Source organism: Nyctereutes procyonoides, unplaced genomic scaffold, assembly GCF_905146905.1.
Source record: "Nyctereutes procyonoides isolate TBG_1078 unplaced genomic scaffold, NYPRO_anot_genome, whole genome shotgun sequence".
Taxonomy (NCBI): Eukaryota; Metazoa; Chordata; class Mammalia; order Carnivora; family Canidae; genus Nyctereutes; species Nyctereutes procyonoides.
Genome location: NW_026575135.1, coordinates 71,056,074 through 71,073,869, shown reverse-complemented (window position 1 = coordinate 71,073,869; position 17,796 = coordinate 71,056,074). Strand labels below are relative to the sequence as shown.

The window sequence follows — 17,796 nt, the reverse complement described above, 5'->3', positions numbered from 1 at the left end:
GAGAATTGGATTTTGAAATCAAGCCTGGGTTGTATAAAGCAGCAGGTGAGGAATGAAGAGGAAGGGTGTAAAGTGCTGCTGATGCCGTGGAGAGAATTCTGTACAACAGAGAGGTAGGGCACATGCTCCCACAGTGTGTCCTCTGCTCCTGGAGGCTCTGACTTGCTCAAGGTCACACGCCTGGTTAGTTTGTAGACTTCAAGTTCTTAGGCCATTTCTCTAGGCCATTGTTCCCTAAGCATTAGCAAAAGAGATGGATTAATGTGGCACCGAACATACCATGGAGAAAGCACTGGATCCTATCAAAATCCCAGATGGCTTCTTGACAAAAATTGGCAAGGTGATCCTAAAGTTCATATGGAAATATAAAAGACCCAGAATAGCCAAAACAACATTGAAAAAGAAAAACAGACTTAGAGCACTCACACTCTCTGCTTTCCAAACTTACTACAAAACTACAGCATGGTGTAGTACTGGCAGAGGGATAGACATACAGATCAACGAAGCAAAACTAAGGATCCAGAAATAAATCCTCACATTAATTTTCGACAAGGATGCCAAGACCATTCAATGGAGGAAGAAATAGTCTCGTCAACAAATGGCGCTGGGACAATTGGATGTCCACATGCAAGAGAATGAATTTGGACTCCTGCCTCATACCCTGTAAAATTTTTAATCTCAAAATGGATTGTAGATCCAAAGGTAAGAGCTAAAACTCCTCTTAACAAGTAGAGAAGTAGGTGTTTATTCTTTTGGGTTAGGCAAAGCCTTAGCACACCAAAAGCACAAATAACAAAAGAAGAATAAGTTGGACTTTATGAATATCCTTTATAACTTCAAAGAACACTGTCAAGAAAGTGAAAAGACAACTTATAAAATGAGAGGAAATGTTTGCAAATCATGTGTCCAATAGGGACTTGAATCTAGAATATGTGAAGAACTTTTACTAAAGTCAATGAAAAAATGAAAATAATCCAATTGCAAAATGAGCAATGGTTCTGACTAGTCATTTTTCCAGAGAAGAGAAACAAATGGCCAGTAAGCAGATTCGTCACATCTTTCGTTATCAGAGAAATTCAAATCAGAACCCCAGTGGGATGGTACCCCACACAAATTAGGATGGCTAGAAGAAGTAAGATAGGTAATAACAAGTGTTTGGCAAGGAGGTGGAGAAGTCGGAATACTTACTGTTGCTTTCTCACTCCCCACTGGTGGGAATGTAAAATGGGATAGCTGCTTTGGGAAATCGTGTGGCATAGGGTTACCATATGACATAGCAATTCCACTTTTAGGTGTATTGCCATGAGAAATGAGAACCTCTGACCACACAAAAAACTTGTGCATGACTGTTCAAAAGAGTGTCATTCACAAGAGCCAAAAAGAAGTCAAAACAGTGCAAATGTCTATCAACCAATGAATAGATAAATAAAGTGTGGCATATCTCTACAATGGAATTTTAGTTGATAGTAAGACAGGAATTTAAGTATTGACCTATTCTACAGCATGGGAATCTTGAAAACATTATGTTAGGTGAATGAAGCTAGCCACAAAAAATCACATACTGTATGATTCTCTTTATAGGAAATGTCCAGAATAAGCAAATCCATAGAGACAGAAAATAGATCAGTGGTTTCCAGGGGCTGACTTGTGCATGTGTAGGGAAGAGGCTGGGGGTATATGGGAGTGACTGCTAATGAATACAGGTTTTTTTGGGGGGAGTGATAAAAATGTTCTAAAATTGATTGTGGTGATGGTTGAATTATACACTGTGTAAGTGGGTGATTGTATGATATGTGAATTATAGCTCAGTAAAGCTGTTATGTATTAAAAAAAGCATGAGTCTCATAGTGAGAAAGTTATTCCTCTCTCAATTCTATTTTAAACTTTCAGATTGAATCAAAGAGAGTCTCAGTTTGATGCTAACAAGTCTTTAATGCCTCTTCATTTTTTTTTTTATAACAGAGAGAGACCAGGATTCGGGCTCAGAGTCTTAGCCTACAGGATTATCTAGCTAGAATTTAACAAACTAGGTAAGGCAAGAGTTGTGATGGCAGTGAAGAGAATGTGGGAGTTTGATGTCCTCTGCACTGGATCTCCTGTGGGCCAGTGTTGGGGGGCAGGCCTGTGTTTCCAAGTCTGCTTCTGCCCCACTGGGAGATCTGATATAGTAGTTTAACTTCTTTGAGCCTTAGAGTCCCCTGAAGTGGAGTGTTCCACCTTACAGAATTTTTTTTGAGGGGGAGTTGAAATTACATCATATTTAAAGACCCTGTAGAACACCTAATGTACATTGGGGACTCAAGCTGGGGGTCACTCAGGTACCATCACACCCCTTAAGAATGACTGGCAGAGAGAGGCTTACCACATTGAGACACAAAAGGATCTCAGGCAAGGAGTGGAGTGTGTGGGGATCTGCCCAGGGATGGAGAGCAAGCTGCCATGCCCTCCAGGGAGGCCTTGGCCTTTCTTTTGCAGGCAGAGGCAATGATCCAGGGGAGGAGAGGGTTTCCTTCTCTTAGGAAGAGAGAGGTCTTTTGTTTGGGGTCTTTCTATTGGAGCTCTCCTAGGTCCTGTTGGAATTAATGGAAAAATGACCAATGCCTAACTCACAGGTCACCTGGCCCAGCTTCTCATGTTGCAGATGAGGGAACTAGGGGCGGCAGAGGGAACAGGACTGGCCTCAGAGCAGGATTTGAAGCCAGGTCTCCTGGCTCTGTATCCAGTGCTTGCTCCCCCTATTTAGTCTCTCCCTCCACTCTGTCCTTCAAAGTGGGCTCCAGCTTTCCTTAGCACTTGACTGGGTATGGGACTTGGTTCTGATGACATGTGTCTGTTCGGGCCTCGTGATTTTGAACATCGGAAACTGTAGGGGCAGCTTTGGGCAAAAAAGGGATTTTTCTGGAGCAGAGGATCTTGAGGGGCCTGAGACCAGGTCTGAGAAAGGGCAGGGCCTTCTAGATGAGCTTACCGAGGCTTTGTGGTACACAGGCTCAGGATCCTGTGCTCAGTGACCTCTCTGCGGTCACCTGGCTCAGGAAAACACTACGAGGCCTAGCTCCAGCAACAGCTTCCCCTCCAGCTGGGAAGTATGCTCTGGCCTGCACACTGAGGGGAGGGATGGCTCCCCAAGAGGAAGGAGGGGGGTGGATGGCACAGGGTAAGGGCCACATGGGCCCACCAAGTGTGGCAGAGAGCAAGGGAGGTGGGGACTCTGCCCCAAGGGCATCCATAGACATGCTCCTCCAGAAGAGGATGTTCTGGGAGGTGCAGAACAATTGCTGTTGAAAACCTAGAGGAGAGGACAGATATTTCCACAGGGTTTTTCTCTCACCTGCTGGTGGCCAGTGCTCCTCACAGATGACTGGTGTTCCTTTTGGAAAATGAAAAAATGAATATGTAAAACATCCTCTCTGGTGCTGAACTGTGAAGGAGCCCCTGCTGGCTGGGACAGAGTAGCTTAAATCCCATGGGACTTCAGTTCTCAGGCCTGTCATAGGTGGTGTTTGGGGTCCAGGCCTGCCTCCCCAATAAGGCTTCCAGGGCTGCCCTCATCTTCCCCAGGTGCCTGGGAAATGAAAGATGCCCCAGAACGGGCGGATCCCATTTTGGCATGCACTCACTAGACCATCACTACCAAAAGGGAGGAGAGAAGAAGGGATATGGGTCTGTCAGAGCTAAAATAGCTCCAGAAATGGAAATCTTACCAGATGCCAGCATTTTGGAGGATTCCTTTGGCAAATGCTGGTGTGTATGTGTGTTTCAGAGCAAGGTTGAGTTTTGGGTGACAGCAAGCCGATGCAGATGTCTGCTGCCTTGTCTTCTGTCAGAGTCCTTCTGTTTCTTCTTCTTCTTCTTCTTCTTCTTCTTCTTCTTCTTCTTCTTCTTCTTCTTCTTCTTCTTCTTTTTCTTTCTTTCTTTCTTTCTTTCTTTCTTTCTTTCTTTCTTTCTTTCTTTCTTTCTTTCTTTCTTTCTTTCTTCTTTCTTTCTTTCTTTCTTTCTTTCTTTCTTTCTTTCTTTCTTTCTTTCTTTCTTTCTATTCTCGATTGTCACCACTGCAATCCTGATAGGCACCCGCCAGTCTTGGTAGTAGAGGTTCACAAGAATGACAAGTTTGAGTAACAGCCTTGGTCCCCGTCACACACACGTGGAATCCTGTTGCATGCTACAACCCACAGCTCCCACTAAAGGAGCCAGTGAGGACAGTGAACTGAGGGCCTTGAGATGGGAACAGGATGCATGCTTGCTTTCCAGTGAGACCTCAGCTCTCATAATGTCAGTGTTTTGAACACTTTAAAATTCAAAGTAATAGAGGATAGCTGTTAAGTCTTTAGGTTCTTATAAATTTTTTAACCCTTATTTTCCTAGTGACTACTTCATCATAAGCCAGACAGCAAAGAAACACAGAGCATAGATGGAAGGAGTAGGGCAGGCATCTTATAATTCACAAGTTTTGAGAACCAGGGAATTGATCTGATGACCAAAGAGACACCAGGCTCTAAGCCCCTGCAGTAGCACCTGAGAGTCAGGTATAGAGTCCTCCCTGTGAGCCTCCCTCCTGGCTCGGTTGGATGGTCACAGAGTTCAAGAGCAGAGTAAGTTTGCAGTAAGAGCCAGTGTTAAGGTGCCAGCCCCACCAAGGGGCACCAAGCTGGACAGATGCAGTTGGGCTCCCGATGGAGTGTCCTTCAGACCAGTGTGCTTCAGGGACTACTTTAAATGGTTATTAAGTGGGAGAGAAAACAGATTCTTATTAATAAAAATTATATATAGAAACAGATACACTTGCTACTGGTAGCAGGAAAATCAGAGTCCTGGAAAAAAACTCAGTGAAATGTAGCTCACGTTCTGTACCTTGTTCTCTTGTCAATTTTCTTTTGCAGATTTTTAGACAGATCATTCCTGGGGTGGATACCAAGATACTTGAAAATCAGGCAATGAGATGAACCTCACTTTCTTTCTGAAGAGCCCCTCACCAAGTTTATTTGGGCCAGTGGTCTGGAGAGGTGACCAAATGCTAGTTTCAGATGGTCATTCACTGGTCCTGGGGTGGCAGTTCTGGTCTTGAGGTGGGCAGACTGTGTAGTCTCAGATGGTCAGCCTCTGGACTCAGTGAGGTCAGCCACTGGCCTTGGGGCAGGTGCCACCCATGGTCATCAGTATGACATCATATGTGTATTCCACTGATACCTGGAAGAGATGGGTTGAATGCTGGTGAGGTATGTCTGACTTGTCCATTTGTGAACACTGTCCATTAGAGGTCTCTGGTTTCATGAGGAAATCTGAGTAAACTGGCATCATACTTCAGATTTATCTCCGTGAACTCAAGTGCCCTTCAGATGGGTGTTTGAGGGTCCCTGCCAGGCAGCCAGGCCAATTTGGGCCCTGGTTTCCTGACTCTGGCAAGGGCCAGGACAGCATCAAACAGATTGAGTGCCCTAGGGTCAGCCTACCAGGAGACCAGCCAGGGAGGAGAGCCTGACCTCTGGCATATGGGGAAACCTCTAACTGCCCTGGGATCTCTGAGGCCAGAGACGGCTGCTCTTCACCAGGTTTGGTTCTGGGTTGTTGTCACATTGGGTCCCTTCAGAATAACCCTAGGGCTGTAGGCCTGTGGCATAGACTCCCAGCCTGGGGTGCAAGAGTCCCTTCAGATGAGGGGGTTGCCTTTCTGTTTGCTGATGTCCTACTGTCCTGCTCTAATTGCCATAATAGGCCTGGTCTGGCCCAGGGGCCCACCCAGGAAATGCTCCTTCCACCTGGGGTTGGGCTCTGATTTCTTGATCCCGTGTGTTTCTGGCAGGCCTTCCCACCCCTAGGTCTCAGTTTTCTCATATGGAGAGCAAGCAGGTGGATGACATCACGTGGGTTGCTGAGCACTGTCAACCTGTGCCCTAGTTCCATGTCCTAGAGTGCAAATGCTCCTGCAGCAACCATATGAGGGGGAGGGATGACCAACCCCAACTATGGGTGAGTAATTGGAGGCCTAGGAAGCCTTAGTGCCTTGGGTGAGGTCATCTGACCAGACAAGTGATGCTGGGAACCCAGAACACTGACTCTGGACCACTCACCTGCTACTGTGCTGCAGGTAGGTCCCACATGTACTTGAATGGGTTCTATTAATAAGATGGATTTGAGACACCAGTCTGCCCCCAAACCACAAACATGGGAGAGGCCAATGGCACTAGAGGAAGTAACTATTGCTGTTGTCCACCCTCACCTGCATGGCAGTGCAAGGGGATGGCCCATGGTGTCCCTGCCCTTCCTGTCTGTGTCTCAGAGGACATGTCTCATTGTTTTTGGATCATTTATTCACTCATCTGCAAACATTCACTCACTCCCCACCTGGCCTAGTGGGACCCTGGGATCTAGGCATGAATCAGAGTGTAGGGGCCTGCAGGGTTCCCATGGGGCCTGTCCTCCCCTCTGCCCTCCTACAGACTGGTGACCTTGGCACCCCAATCTTGGCCCCCATAGCTCTGGCTCCTCCCCTTTCTCTGCATCTTGGACCCCTTCCCAGGAAGTCCAAGATGCAAACCCATGTCTTCAGGGGGGTTGCCGCTCCTGCTTCTCTCATCTTGTGTCCCTCAGAGAATGACCACCCCCTTCTTCCCACTGTCCACTGGGACCCTTGTTAGTTTCCTGCAGCTGATGTAGCACATTATTGAAAACAAGAGAAACTTATTCTCTCACAGGCCTAGAGGCCAAAGTCAAGGTGTTGGCATGCCTGTGCTGTCTCTGGAGGCTTGAGAGGAGAATGTGAGGGAACCCCTAGCTAGTGACAGCTAAGCCAGCATGTCAGATGAGCAACAGGAAGTGCCAGCTGTTCTGATGTTTTGAGAATTTGAAAATATGGTCATTTATGTGAAATCCTCTGATTCTTAAGTTGGAGCAACTAATTTAAGCTTCTAAAAAGCCCTGAGTGAGGTCACCAAATTGGCAGAGTAGAGGATTCAGCCTCCATCCCCCAACAAAGATGAATAATTAGGCAGCTATCCACAAACAACATCTCTGGGAGAGCTCAGGAATCCACTTAAGAAACTTTAGCAATGCAGTAGAACAAAAACCCTGAGAAAAAGGGCACAAGAAGAAAAGGAAGGCAGCTTCATTTTGTTTACATCATCCTGTCCCCCAGGCCAGCACTGCTCAGTGCCAAGAGGGAACTCCCCAGCACTAAAGACTTTCCCACACTGGGAGAGGGAGAGTGGGATGAGCAAGCAGCTTCCCGGCCTCTCTGGGCAATGAACAAAGGACCCAGTCCATGTCATCCCATCCAGAAGCCAGTGAAGCTGAGATGTATAGAGACAGCCTGGAACAAGAAGGGCAGGAGTTACTAGCATGAGGAGTGGCCGTGGTTCCCAGTCGTCTGCTATGCAGGGGGTACCAGCAACTTTCACCAGTGGCCAGCACAGCTGCTGTGGATCCCTCAGATTTTACCACTGAGGTTTCACCCCAAAGGCTTTCATATTCACAGAAACTAGCTGCTTGAATCATCCCACTCCCTCCTCCCATCCCCTTAAGCATGGGATCTGCATCAGCAGCCTGCCCTGGCCTCTGTAGCTACACAAGTGCAAAACACCAGCCTAGACCCTGTGGCTGATCCCCATAGCCATGGACACACAAGGCTAGCCCCTCCAGCTGTGCACATGCATGCCACTGACCTGACTCGTAGTCACCAACCTCCACTGCCACGCGTGCACCCATGGTGGGACCCTGCAGTCATGGGAGTGCACATTGACAGCTGGGTTGTTGGTAACTGCTAGTTGCCTACAGTTGGCTCTGGTTCTTGGCTGCGGGTCCTGGAGCTTGTCGTGTGTATGTCTGCAACCAGACCCTGTCACTACCCAGGCATCTGCATCTGGTCCCCACAGCTGAGTATGTGCTTACCGCTAGCTCTGGCCACCACCACTCTTTACCCTGATCCCTAGTCACTGGACCTGGAGGTGCCCCCAAAGATCCCAACAGTGCTTATAGCCATTGCAGACTCCTGCAGTACTCAGCAAAGACCACACAGCTGTCAATGTTGTGGATCCTAGCAGCCTAAGTCAATGAGACATCATGTCCTCCCTACCCACCCTGCCTCTCTCTGGACTCAGAGCCACCACACACCCCCTGCAGTTGGTGCCCTGCTTTTGCCCACTAGATCTGGGGTCACAGCATGAGCCAGTGTGCTCCCACCTGCAGGTGAAGGTCTTTTCTTAATGAAGTCAGTTCATAAAGCCTGAAAATGTGCAGAAACCTATGCAAGACTACAGGGATTTTGAAGAATCAGAAAAATGTGACACCATCAAAGGAAGACAGTAGACTCCCAGTAACTATCTGAAAGAAATGGAGATACATTAATAGCCTGATAAAGAATTCAAAATAATTGTTCCAAAGTTGTTCAGAGAGCTTTAGGAGAGGACAAACAATTTAACAAATTGAAAATTTGAACAAAGAGATAGAAACCATAAAAAAGAACCAAACAGATATTGGAGCTTAAAAATACAGTTATTGAAGTGAAAGATTCAATAGAGAGCATCAACAGCAGACTGGATCACATAGAAGAGATAGTGTGCTAGAATGCAGATTATTTGAAATTACCCAGTCAGAGGAGCAAGAGAATGAAAAGGAATGAGGAAAGCTTATGAGACACCACTAAGAGAAACAATCTACACATCAGTGGAGTCCCATAAGGAGAAGAGAGGGAGAAAGGGGCAGAGAGTTCATTTAAAGAAAAATGGCTCAGAACTTCCCAAACCTTGGGAGAGATTTGAACATCCAACTTTATGAAAATCACCCCCAAATTTCAATCTAAAAAGATCTTCTGTAAGACACATTATAATAAAACTGTCTAAAATCACAGACAAAGAGATATTTTTAAAAGCAGCAGGAGAAAAAATTTATCTCCTATAAGAGAACCCCTATAAAGTTCTCAGTGGATTTCTCAGCAGACATTTTGCTGGCCAACAGAACTGAGAGGATATATTAAGAGTGCTGAAATAAAAGAAAAAAAAACCAACAAAGAATACCTTATCTTGCAAACTTGTTCTTCAGAAATGAAGACATGATAAAGACTTTACCAGCCAAGCAAAAGCTGAGGAGAGCTCATCACACTAGACCCACCTTACAAGAAATGCTGAGAATTCTTCAAGTTGAAACAAAACGGTGCTAATTAGTAACATAAGAATGTGTGAAGGGGTTCCTGGGTGACTCAGTTGGTTAAGTGTCTTCCTTCAGCTCAGTTCATGATCTCAAGGTCCTGGGATGGAGCCCTGAATCAGACTTCCTGCTCAGTGAGGAGTCTGCTTTCCCTCTCCCTCTGTATGCCTCTCTCTCTCTCTCTCTCTGTCTCTCCCTCTCTCTCCCTCTCAAAAGACTGAAATCATACCAAGTAACTTTTCTGATTATAGTGGTATGAAACTAGAAGTCAACAACAGGAGAAGAACTGGAAAATTCACAGATATGTGGAAATTAAACAACACATTCTTGGACAACGCATGGGTCAAAGAAGAAATCAAAAGGGAGATTGGGAAAATATCTTGAAACAAACAAAAGTGGAAACGCAGCACACCAGAACTTCTGTGATACTGCAAAAGCAGTTTTTTTTTTTAAAGATTTTATTTATTTATTCATGAGAGATGCAGAGAGAGAAACAGAGACCTAGGCAGAGAGAGAAAGCAGGTTCTTCGCAGGGAGCCCAACGTGGGACTCGATCCCCATCCCCAGACCCAGGATCAGGACCTGAGCCTAAGGCAGATGCTCAACCGCTGAACTACCCAGGCATCCCCGCAAAAAGCAGTTATAAGAAGAAAGTTTATAGTGATAAATACCTACAATAAAAAAATAAAGGTCTCAAATAAACAACCTAACTTTATACCTTAAGGAACTTGGAAAAGAAGAACAAACTAAGCCTAGAGTTAGCTAAAGAAAAGAGATAATAAAGATCATGGCAGACATAAATGAAGAAGAGAACAGAAAAACAATAAAAAGGATCAACAAAGCCAAATAAAATTAAGATGTAAATAAAAATTTAAAAGATATTACAACTGACATTGCAGAAATATTAAAGGATCATAGGAGGATACCTATGAATATGTATTTATACAGAATATTTATACAACAAGATTGAACAACCTGGAAGAAATGGACAAATTCGTAGAAATGTACAACCTACCAAGACTGAATCAGGAAGAAATAGAAAATCTAAACAGATTTTACTCAATAATGAGTAAGCAGATTCAACTAGTAATCAAAAATATTTCCAAACAAAGAAAAGCCTTGTCATAGATGATTTCACAGGTGAATTCTACCAAACATTTCAAGAGTTAATGCCAGTCCTTCTCAAACTATTCCTAAAAATCCAAGAGGAAGGAATATTCCCAAACTTGTTTTATGAGGCCATCATTACCCTTATACCAAAGCCAGATAAGGATGCTACAAGAAAAGGAAACTATAGGCCAATATCCCAGATGAATATAGTTGCAAAAATTCCTAACAAGATACTAGCAAACTGAATTCAACAGAACATTGAAAGGATCATGTATGTGATCGAGTAGAATTCATCCCTGGGATGCAAGGTTGTTTCAACATATGCAAATCAATAAGTGTGATCCACTACTTTAACAGAATGAAAAATAAAATTCTTAGGATCATTTCAATAGATGTAGAAGAAGCATTTGACAAAACTCAGCCTCCTTTCGTGATAAAACTCTCAACAAATTGGTTATAGAAGGAATGTAGCTCAACATAATAAAGGTCATGTATGTGACAAGCCTGCAGCTATAAAGGTTAAACATTTTCCTGCTAAGATCATGAGCAAGACAAGGGTGCCCACTCTCACCACGCCTATGCAACTTAGTGCTAGAACTTCTTTTTAAAATTTATTTATTTATTTGTTTTTTAGAACTTCTTCTTTTTTTAAAGTTTATTTATTTATTCATTATAGTAATTTCTACACCCAATTTGGGTTTGAACTTATGACCCCAAGATCAAGAGTCACACACTCTTCTGACTAAGCCATCTGGGTGCCCCAGTACTAGAACTTCTAACTAGAACAGTCATGCAAGATAAAGAAAAGGCACCCAAAAAGGAAAAGAAGAAATAAAATTGTCCAAGTTTCCTGGTTACATGATCTTATATACATAGAAAACCCTAAAGACTGCACTAAAAACTGTTAGAATTAATCACCAAATTTATTAAAGTTTCAGGATACAAAAATCAACATAGAAAAATCAATTAAATTTCTATACACTTACAGTGAGCTATCTGAAAAAGAAAAAAACAATTTAATTTATAATGCCTCTAAAATGCTATAATAATTAGGAATAAATCTACCCAAGGAAGTGAAAGACCTATACACCAAAAAAAAAAAAAAAAAAAGAAAAGATATTGATGAAAGAAATTGAAGAAGATACAAATAAATGGAAAGATTTACCGTGTTCATGGATCAGAAGAGTTAATAATATGGTCTCATTCATTTGGGGAGTCTAAAAATTAGTGAAAGGGAATAAAGCGGAAAGGAGAGAAAATGAGTGAGAATATCAGTGAGGGTGACAAAACATGAGAGACACCTAACTCTGGGAAGTGAACAAGGGGTAGTGGAAAGGGAGGTGGGCGGGGGGTTGGGGTGACTGGGTGATGGGCACTGAGGAGGACACTTGGCGGGATGAGCACTGGGTGTTATGCTATATGTTGGCAAATTGAACTCCAATTAAAAAAAAGTAAAAAAAATAAAAATAAAATGGGAAAAAAAAGAAAGATATACTGTGTTCATGGATCAGAAGAGTTAATAATGTTAAAATGTCCTACTACCCAGAACCATCTATAGATTCAATGGAACCCTATCAAAATTCCAAATTCTGGTAGAAAACCAACCCTAAAATTTGTGAACCACCAAAGACCCCAAATAGTCAAAGCAATCTTAAGAACAAAAGTGGAGGCATCATTTTTTTTTTAATTTCAAACTAGACCTCAAAGCTACAGTAATCAAAACAGTATGTTATTGACACATCGACTAATAGAATACAATTGAGAGCCTAGAAGTAGTCCCACACATACTGTCAGATTATGTTTGACCGATGGGATGGTCAAACATAATCTGGGAATACTAGATGGGAAAAGAATCTCTTCAGTAAATGATGTTGGTAGTCACTTGCCAAAGAGTGAAACAAGACCCCTGTCCTACACTAGTCACAAGAGTTAACCCTAAATTGATTAAAGACTTCAGTTTAAGGCCAAAAACCTTAAAACTAGAAGAAAATACAGGCAAAAAACTCCTTGACATTGGTCTCGACAATGATTTTTTGGATATGACACCAACAGCATAAGCCACCAAAGCAAAAATCAGTTAAGTTGGGACTACATCAAACTAAAAAGCTTTTGCACAGCAAAGGAAACCATCAACAAAATGAAAAAGCTTCCTATGGAATGGAAGAAAATATTGCAAACCATTTATCAGATAAGAGGTTAATATTCAAAATACACAAAGAAGTTATGCAACTCAAAGCATAATCTGATTACAAAGGGGCCAAGGGCCTGAATTAGACATTTTTTCAAAGAAGACATACAGATGATCAATCAGTACGTAAAAGGTGTTCAACATCAGGGAAATGCAAATCAAAACCAACCATATCATCTTCACATTTGTTGGAATGATTATGAAAAGTATAAAATAAGTATCAGTAAGGGTGTGGAGATAGGGAACCCTCGTGCACTGTTGGTGGGAATGTGAATTGGTTCTGTCACTATGTCACATATGTCACTAAGGAGGGTCCTCAAAAAATTAAAAATAGCACCACCATATGATCCAGTCATCCCACTTCTGCCTATATATCCAAAGGAAGTGCAAACAAAATATTGGAGATATATCTGTACTTCCATATTCATTATAGCATTTTCACAGTAGGCATGAAAGCAACCTAAATGTCCATCTGTAGATGACAAATTGATAAATGTGGTTTGCATATACAATGGAATGTTATTCAGCCTTTATAAAGAAGGAGTTCTTGCCATTTGAAACAACATGGTTGAAAACTGGAAGGTATTATGGTAAGTGAGATAAGCTAGCCACAGAAAGACAAATGTAGACTCTGAAAGACTCAAACTCAGGGTGCCTGGGTGGCTCAGTTGGTTAGGCGTCTGTGTGACTCTTAATTTTGGCTCACGTCATGATCTCAGGGTTGTGGTATCAAGCCCCATGTGGGGTTCCATGCTCAATGGGCGGTCTGCTTGGGATTCTCTCTCTCTCTCTCCCTCTGCCCATACCCTCATGCATACTCTCCCTCTTTCTCTGTCTCTCTAAAATAAATAAATAAATAAATCTTTAAAATAAAATACTCAGACTCATAGCAGGGGAGAGTACAGTAGTGGTTGAGAGTAGAATGGTCATTGCCAGGGACTGGGGGAAGGGGCAAATGAGAGGTGATGGTCAAAGGGTACAAAATTTCAGTTATGCAACATAAGTTTTGGAGATCTATTATACAGTACCATGCCTATAGCTAACAATATTCTATCATGTACTTAAAATTTACTAGGAGGGTCAATATTATAAAAAAATGTTCTAATCATGAAAAAATGATGATAAAAGGGTAAGAGGATACTTTGAGAGATAATGGATATGTTTATGCCCTTGGTAGTGATGGTGGAAATGAGTGTATACTCATTCCCAAACTCATGGAGTTGTATACATTAACTACGCACATCTTTTTACATGCCAATCATATTTCAGTAAAGTGGTTTTAAAAAAAACCCTCAACCCCCTGGGTGGGTCATAAATGTGTGATCTAAAGGAAATACATCTGCAGGTTAACACAGCAGGGGGCCCCCACTCTGAGACTACTGATTTATAGCTAACAGATGGAAAATCAAAAGCATGGAAGCTAGATGGGGTGGTGATGGCTGGATGGCCAAAGGGAGGGTAGGGCCATGTGCCTGCACTTGAGGGCGGGGTGGCAGCTGGAGCATCTGAACGAGGTGCTGAAGGGAGAATGGGAGTTCACCAGAGGGCCAAGGTGAGGCGGGCCAGCTGTGAGTGCTGTCTTGGAAGGATGGGATTGTCCCAGACACTGACGTGAGAGGTGTGTGAGCCAGGGACTGGCAGGGCAGTGGCAGGCTGAGAGTCTTGGCTGCCAGATTATGGAACGGCCTGAATCCTGGTGGGGACAGGGGTCCAGGGAAGGCTTTTCCGCATGGGAGGGGTATGGCCCCGTCTTGGGGGAGACAGCAGTTAAGTTGCTGTAGAGTCTGGACCAGTGACCGATGTGGATGAATGGATAGATGGTGGGAGCATGGGGACTGTGGTCAGCTGCAGGGGTGCCTGCTCCATCCATGGTGCCCACTGCCAGGCAGTATGCCCTGTGGTCCACCTGTTTTATGAGGGACACTGGAATTCTAGTTTTGAAGCATGAAATCTCATCATTTTGAGTGTTGGGTTCAGAACTTTGAAAATACTGTTTGGGTCCAACTGAACATATCCATGGCAGATTTAGTCCTCAGTTGACTGGGGTCTGGTGGGAGGTCCCTCTGGGACCCTACTTGCTATTGCCCAGCCTTGGCCTTTGTCCTGTGTTTGTGTCTTTGGGGGGGTGGGGTGGGGTTAGGGATGACCCAGACAGAGCTTCTTCCCCCAATAGGGCTCACCACCATCCAGGGCTCTGGCCTCAATGACTAGAAGGGGAGGCTCTGGGCAGATGGGGCCTCTGGAGTCACCTGTCTGTGCCCTCCATGGCCCAGGGTTCAAGCCTGGCACCTAGCTGGGATGCTGGGCAGGGTCCTCCTGGTCCTGTTGGTCTGGCGGGAGGTCCCCTCGTGACTCTACTTGCTGTTGCCCATCCTCCGTCTGCTCTGCTCTAGGAATCTGAACCATCTCATTTTTGTCCTGCAGGCTGGCCTGATCCGTATGGAGGAGGAGGAATTCTTCATTGAACCCCTGGAGAAGGGGCTGGCAGCCGAGGAAGCTGAGCGCGGCCGTGTGCATGTGGTATATCGCCGGCCCCCCACCACTAGGCCCCCTCCTCCGGGGGGGCCACAGGCCCTGGACACAGGTAAGGCTGCTTGGTGACCCTGGTTGTTCCCTGCCCTGGGGTTGCCCAGGCCCAGCTGGAGCCCTGCTGTCACTGACCGCTTGCCCCAGTGGGTGTGCTGCAGTGCTGGGGTGGGAGTCACATGACAGCAGGTCTGGGACCTCCATAGCTGGTAATGAAGGCTGCCCAGTGGCCTACGTTCTGCTGTGTGAGGGCCAATGAGTGGCAGGGAGCAGGAGATGCACAGAGTAGACCTACCCCTGGGCCTGAGTCTTGTGCCCATGTGTCTGAGCATGTGCCCCTAAAGAAGATGTCTGCTGACCTCAGGCAGCCAACCTCTTCCTCAATGCAGTCTGCCTTCCCGTCAATGACAACTGACTGCCCTTCCCTGGCTACTCATAGAGGAAGGTCATGAGCACTCCCTTGGTCCTGTTTGGATCCTGCTTCCCTCTGGAAGACATGTACATGTCAAAGTGGGGATGGGGAGGGAAATGTATGATAGAGACCCCAGAGGTGTACCCACGGCCTTCGTGGCCTGTGCAGACTCAAATGGGTTTTTTTTTTTTTTTTCAACTTAGAACTAAAGTGCCCCCTAGGCCCAGGACCACAGAAGGAACTTCTGAATGGGTCTGGTGACAGCCCCTGGCTGCAGCCTCTCAGACCATTCAAGAAGGCCTGGCCAACCTGAAGCCCAAACTCCCCCCCGCACTCTTGGGATGCTGGAAAACAGGTTGCAGTGAGGCCAGGTAGGGGGCAGACCATGATCCTAGCAGGCCTCGTAGTCCTCAGAGCCTCAGGGACCAGATAAAGCTGCCTTGCCTGTGCTTGGTTGTTAAGGGCTGGGTTAGCCCTCAGACTGTGGTCCAGGACCCCTGGCAGCAGATGTCAGGGCAGGTGGCAGCAGCAGGGAGGCCTGGGTCTTGAGTCAGGCTCATCTGCATGTAGATTGAGAACCCCCGAGGCCCTCCTGGGTCAGCCCAGTCATGCTTTGATTTGCCAAGATGCTCCGGTCACCCCAAACAGCCTTGGCTCATTTATTTTAGGTCTCTCAGTTCTGACTTCCCAGCTTGACAGATAAATTGGGTGCAGGCTGTCCTGCATTAAATTAGGTACCATTCTAATTTAAAGGAGTGGTGTCAGATACCTTGACCCAGGAGTCCTTCCATCAGGAAGCCCGACACTGTCTGGAGCCGATCAATACTTTGGGTGGATCCTTTTCCCCAAGTGATGAATGGCCTGTCTGCCAGGCCTTCCCCAGCCTCAGCCTTCCTATCCTTGGGTTCTCCGCAGGGGGAGGGATGGAGAGTCACCCCATAAGGTGAAAGTAGGAGTGAAAATGGACAGTGGAAGTACCCCAGACCAGGGGTCAGGGTCCACACTGGCCAGCTGCCCTGGGACAAATTTGGGCCTCTGGCTTCTGCCTCCTCTGTCCCGTGGGATTAGAAATGCCTGGATCTCAGAGAGCTGAGGGCTTGCCACCATGGGTTTTGGGCTTGGTGCTTCTGGGTCCTGCTCAGGCTAGGTGAGGTGATGTCTGCCAAGAGGGGCTGCCAGGTGCCGGAGGCTGTCTCTGATCCCAGATTCCATGTGTTGCCTGTCTCCCCACCCCCCGCCCCCGCAGCAGTATTGGCCTCGCCTTATTTTCTGGGCTTTGGTACCTTCAATTAAATCTGTCCTTCCCTCCCCCAACCATCTACCTACTGTTGGGGAGAGCTTGGAACTCAGCCTGTAGGAAAGGAATTTCAAACTCAGAATAAACTCAGAAACCAGTGACCTCAGAAGATGCTAGGGAGGGGTGCCTGAGTGGCTCAGTGCGTTAAGCATCTGACTCGATCTCAGGTCTCAATCTCAGGGTTCAAGCCCCATGCTGTGTTCCACAGCTGCGTTCCACAGCTGCGTTCTTTTCCAAAAAAAAGAAAAGTAGATGCCACACAGATTGGAAGCTGAAGTTGTACTGGAAGATGGTGAGGGGTGAAGATATTTCAGGCTGGACTCTAGGCCTCAGGCCTGGGCTGTGGGCTCTGGATGGTAGGGCCAGTCCACAGGCCCAGAGTCTGGGGCCAAGTCCCTTTTTTGTGATGTCCGTGCCCACGGTCACCATGACCCTGTGTGGGTGATTTGGTCCACAGACAATACATTTCTCCTTGGATATCCCTTCCCATTCAGCCCAGGGCTGAGGCCCACTGGCTGGTTGGAGGGGGTCCAAATGCATGTTATGCTGGGATTGGGCTGAGGGCCCACAGTGACCTCAGACGGTCCAGCTTTCCATTGGCCTGAGCCTTGTCAGGGCCCAGGGTGCAGCCAGGAGATATATAAAAACAGTGTCCTTGGCTGCGCATGTTTGCTCTGTGCTGGGCCCAGAACCCTAGGATGTGTGTGTGTGTGTGTGTATAAGCCAGGGGACCCTTTTTTCTAGTGAACTCTAATGGGGGCCCTGATATATCAGCGTGGCTCTGGCTGAAGCAAACAGGACACATGGACTTGAAGCTCCCTCCTCCCTCTCCCAGGGCAACTCCTGGAAGCGGGTTTGAAACCACCATGATGAGCAGTGGATAGGATGGGTCCTCTGGGGAAGGGGAAACATCTGTTCTGGGCCTTCCAGTCTGGGAGGTAGGTGTCTGGCTGGGTGTGGGATTAGGGGTAAGGGTGTCTGGTGGGGGTGGGTGAGGGTGTCCCACACAGCCCCTCTAGGGTCCTGAGACTCATTGTCCTGCTTTTCCTAAGCAACCAACAGTCTTCCTGGAGTGATCTTAGGGGTTCACCCAGCCTCAGGGAATTGTCATCACTAACTCTGAGG

General features: G+C 45.9%; 1 protein-coding gene across 1 annotated transcript in view; it reads left to right on the top strand.

Annotated features, from left to right (window-relative positions):
- The window catches only part of ADAMTS2 (ADAM metallopeptidase with thrombospondin type 1 motif 2), a 219,512-nt gene that overhangs the window by 58,776 nt on the left and 142,940 nt on the right, over positions 1-17,796 (top strand). The window contains exon 3 of the mRNA XM_055302102.1: positions 14,861-15,020. Within this exon, the coding sequence (XP_055158077.1) occupies positions 14,861-15,020 (160 nt within the window). The remainder of the gene's footprint in view (positions 1-14,860; positions 15,021-17,796) is intronic.